The sequence below is a fragment of the Microtus ochrogaster genome (assembly GCF_000317375.1).
Source record: "Microtus ochrogaster isolate Prairie Vole_2 chromosome 14 unlocalized genomic scaffold, MicOch1.0 chr14_random_1, whole genome shotgun sequence".
NCBI classification, from domain to species: domain Eukaryota; kingdom Metazoa; phylum Chordata; class Mammalia; order Rodentia; family Cricetidae; genus Microtus; species Microtus ochrogaster.
Window position 1 is genome coordinate 20,553,963 of NW_004949096.1, and position 5,016 is coordinate 20,558,978.

The 5,016-nt window shown below is 41.6% G+C and overlaps 1 protein-coding gene across 1 annotated transcript in view; it reads left to right on the forward strand.

The window, feature by feature from the left end:
- Nucleotides 1-5,016, forward strand: part of Ptprj (protein tyrosine phosphatase, receptor type J) — a 165,929-nt gene that overhangs the window by 157,922 nt on the left and 2,991 nt on the right. Inside the window, exons 21-23 of the mRNA XM_026787719.1 lie at nucleotides 553-672; nucleotides 3,925-4,085; nucleotides 4,629-4,764. Of these exons, the coding sequence (XP_026643520.1) occupies nucleotides 553-672; nucleotides 3,925-4,085; nucleotides 4,629-4,764 (417 nt within the window). The remainder of the gene's footprint in view (nucleotides 1-552; nucleotides 673-3,924; nucleotides 4,086-4,628; nucleotides 4,765-5,016) is intronic.

Sequence of the window (5,016 nt, forward strand, 5' to 3'; positions counted from 1 at the left end):
GTTTCTTTTCTTGAGGACTGAGAGTTAGCCCCTGAGTCAGTGATTTCTTCACCTCCCTGTTTGCCAGAGCCATCTGCAGGGTGTTTCTCAGCCCTCCTTGTTGAGAGTCGGGTCTGACAGCTCAATGCTATGGCTGCTGGCAGCCAGGTGTTCATCATGAATGGCGCTGTCCTAGGTGGTAACTGGAACTTGTCAGACATAATTCTTTAAAATATATTTTTATTATGTTCTGTTATGATGTGTATATGTGTGTTGGAGAGTGGACATGCCACAGCAAATGTGTGATGTTTCTGGAAATGGGATCTGAGTCCTAGATGCAGGCCTTCAGGCTGTGCAGCAAGTGCTTTTTGCTGCTGAGCCATCTCACAAACCGGATTCATTTTTCTTAAAGATTCATTTATATTATTTGGAATTATTGGTACATATGCAAATCTGTGTTTGGGTCAAACAGAACCAGCTGAGGAACTAAACAGTCCCAATGTCAGCCTCATGACTTTGATGATGGTGGGGGTGTTATTCCTGTGTTTTCATACAACCAATCCTGTGTTCTAGACCAAATGTGAGGAATACTGGCCTTCCAAGCAGGCTCAGGATTATGGGGACATAACTGTGGCAATGACCTCAGAGGTTGTTCTTCCGGAATGGACCGTCAGAGATTTCGTGGTGAAAAATGTAAGTCAAGATTGATCTGAGAAAATTATTGGATATGAATTTGGAAGTGGTATATATGTTGAAAATAACTAATATTTGATGAATGAGAAAAGTATTTTTGCTTCTTCTTCTTTACAGAATTAAAATGCCCATAACTACATGCTCTCTAAGGAGACCCTAGCTTTATTTTTTGAGGGGACTTTTGTGTCTTTCCTGACTAAATGAGTCTCATGAGCATGGCTGTGTCAGTGATATGCTTTGGGGTGGGCGCTTGCTGCTTGTTCTTACTAATCCCAAGGTTCAGATTCTGGGCCAAATGCACTGTCTTCTCTTCCCCCCAAAAGTTACAAAAACAAATCCACTTAAATCACGAGACATTCTAGAAACTGAATTTATTTTTCTTTTTTAAAGAGTATTTGAAAGTAGAGAAGGTGCTCTGAGTCAACAATGCTATCTACCTTAGAGCTTAACATATTGGGGGTCTCAAAGTGTTTATCCCTTTTAATCTGGTCGGCTCAAATTTGAGTCTCTGACATAAAGAAATAACGTGAAATTCAGGCATGGACTCATTATTACAGATGAGCGTTGTTATTAGTTTACTAGTTATTAGTATTGATTATTAGTCACAATCTCAGTGTTGTTTATTCTTAGAAGGTTATTTAGAAGGAAATGAGTAAGCTTTGTGTTTATTTTCATTTCTCTTGGGTATATGTCCAGTGTCTGCTATTTTATTATTACATGTTCTTTGGTAATTTCATATATAGTTGCAGTTCATTTAGATCATATCCATCTCACCAGCATTATTTGTGGTGGTTGAACAATTGGGAAATCACATGCATAGCTAGCTTTTGGAGAATGGGTAGCTAAACTCTGATTTATGTACATACTGTTATCACCATCCAGCATTTAGAGATACTGTATATGTAGACAATATACAGCCAGGCTTTACGTAAATTCTGCTGCTTTGTTCAGCTGTGAATTCAGCCAACCTGGGATTGAATAAACATAGTGCTTGTATTTAACATGTACAATCAGGTCCTACAGTATGACAACTATTAAAATACGCTAGATATTGCAGTTGAGAAATGATCTAAAGTATAGTCACATGTTGAATGGCAGGGTGTATTCTAGGGAATGTGTCTGTGTGAACACCATGGACTGTACTTAACCCTGGATAGTATAGCCTACTATGCACTTGGGCCGTTTAGTGTATACTGCCATAAGTGTATATGATTGTGTGTGTGCAGGTTGCATATACACATGGTTGTATCACTTTGAGAACCTGAACATTCACAGATTTTTCCTGGGATCAGTCCACATGGATCCCGAGGAATGACTGTAATTACCATGAGGAGATGTGAAAAACTAGTGTCAGTGGTACATACTAGGAGACAGAGTTTTAAGTTAGCATCTTACTAGGTAGCCAAGCCTGGCCTTAAACTCATGAACCTCTGCCTCAATCTCAGTACTGGAGCTATAGGTTTATGTTACCGTGCTTAGCTTGGGGCAACATATATATTAAAAGAATATGCATATATTCTTTTATAATTTTATTATGTGTATGTATACATACACATACACACTATGCATAAAAGAAAAGCCTAGAAGTAGATTCAGTAGTGTTGTATTTTAACAGGGTCCTAGTTTGTAAGAATGAACCTTAAAGATTCCTGAAGATATAGGTAAGGCAAAGAAATACTACTTCTTACTAGTTACTGATTCTCAAAGACTCTGGTCGCAGGAACTATTTTAGGTCCTTCTTTCGAGATGTTGAGCATACAGTAGCCTGACCACCTCAGTAAGTAAGGTCACAGTGAGTGAGGAACCTTTGAAGTATGTCATGCTTATTTCTGCAGCCTTTGCCCATTTAAGTTGACTGGCATATCTGTTATCCACATTTGCTTCTGCTTGGGGTTCACTGGGAAATTGTGCATAGAATTGGCAAAGAAAATGCTGTTGCTCTCATTGTGTTTATATCAAGAAAACTACAGATTCTAGAGATTTCATGTTCCCCACTGAAGTCTTTTCTTATTTTAGGACTCAATACAGGCTTTCACATGGCATTTTCTACAATAGTGTTTTGTAATTTTGTGAAATGCATACATACATTTCCTTCTATAGATGAGAGCATTACAGACAGAGCTCTATTGTTTTGGCCACCACCCCTAGTCTGAGTCCCTTGCCCCCTGCCCTCATGCTCCCCTGCCCCTGCCCCCTGCTCCGGCCCTCTGCAGAACTGCTCCCAAGAACTTCTACTTTCCACTGTTTTTTGTGTCTCCTTCTTTCCTGCTCCTTGCAGCTGGTCTCTTTTCTCAGTAAACCCTTATGATAACATTTATGATGCTGGTTATCTGCAGTGAGGTTCCCCAGGGTCCTCGCCCCTATTTCTCAATCTTTGAATAATATAAATTTATTGATTTTATAATGAATGAACATTAAAAATTAGTGTCAGTGATGGAGATGCCCAGTGCCCAGCTGTGGGGGACATATGTAAGGTCAGGTAGACAAATGAGTATAGTTGAATCAAGGACAGGAAGGGACAGGACTGGCCCCAGAGGCAGAGCTTTGGTAATTCCAGGCACATGCTTGGTCTAAAGTAGAATACAAACTGGTGTAATTGTTAGATTTGTTAAAATAGTGCTCACTGTCTCCTGCCTGCCAGATGTTGAAGTAGCAGACTCTGAGGTGTGTGTGTGTGTGTGTGTGTGTGTGTATGTTCCTTTTGTAGACCCCTATAGTTCTAAATATTTATTTGCTCGGTGTTTACTGGTTGTGTGTTCCATAGAGTATCTGGAAAGCCCAGGACTTACCAGGTGTCTCTTGCCCAGCATGTGCTCACCTCCTGACCATACTTAGGGAAATGATTTTGGGGTTTAAGGGAAATGTCATTTCCAAGTGGACTGAAGAATGGTGCTCATCCAGGAGGAGCATGTGTGTGGCTGTAGGGCTCTTACTGACTGGTAGCTGAGAACAGAAGTGATATCAACTCAAAATTGCTCCATGCGGGATGAGTATCAGGGCTCACCCCCATTTTCTCTGAACCTCTGCTGCATGTCTTTTGTGGGGCGTATGAAGCCTTCCTTCCTGGCAGTGTTATGAAGATTTGGTGATGGGGATAACCAAATTGGAATTGGTTATTGGAACTGTTCCTGCCTGGTTGCTTGTTGTCCTGCTTGTGTGATACAGTTCTCCGGCACTACTTGACTTCTCTCGTTGTGGTATTGTTGGGTACCCTTACTGTCTAGATCTCTAACCCACTTTGTTGGCTTCTAGATGCAGACAAGTGAGAGTCATCCTCTGCGACAGTTCCACTTCACCTCCTGGCCTGACCATGGTGTTCCTGACACCACCGACCTGCTCATCAACTTTCGTTACTTGGTCCGAGACTACATGAAGCAGATTCCTCCTGAATCACCAATCCTGGTGCACTGCAGGTATACCTAGTTGGCAGCTCATGTATGTGTGACAACTTAAAATGTAATGGGATTAATGAGCAACACCCACAAGGAAACTCAAGGATAGTCTGCAAGAGGGAACCAGGGACTTAGTCCCTGAGCCATGAGACTGTATATAGAAAGGAGTTAGCAAGCTATATAGCCTGTGGGCCACTTGTTTCTATATATAAAACCTCATCGGAACATACTGCAGTGGCATGGTCTGCTGAGCTGAAGGTATTTGCCATCTGGTCATTTACAGAAAGTGCACACACTCCTACAGTAGGCTTCATAAATAAGTGTAACTTTTTGTCCTAGGCTTTAGGACCATTCAGTATCATGGAGTATGAGATGGTTTAGCAAGATGTTTTGTTTGTGCCATTTAACTCAAGTGAGTTCCCCACCTTGCTTGAAGATGCAGTTGAGCAACAAAGTTTGTGTTAGCTTCAAACAATGACAATGGAGATGTGGGTACCTGTGGGAGAACTGAGAGATCCATGGTGAAGGCAGCTGGTGATGATGACTCATGTCTCTGTTTTCTAGTGCTGGGGTCGGAAGGACAGGCACGTTCATTGCTATCGATCGTTTGATCTATCAGATAGAGAATGAGAACACTGTGGATGTGTACGGTATCGTCTATGATCTTCGGATGCACAGGCCTCTGATGGTACAGACAGAGGTGAGGCCCCATCTGCATTTGAAATTTTGCTCTCCCCATCTGTCTCTAAAACATGAAATGGAGTCACATGTTGGGCTTGAAGCATTGGAATCTTCTAGATATTTTTGACTCTTGGTTGTATATTTCTTTGCAGGTTCTAATCTAAGTTGTAATTAAATCACCTGACACAATAGCACAGGTGAAAGCACACATGACACAGTAGCACCAGTGGGAGCACACGTGACAGTAGCACCAGTGGGAGCACACGTGACA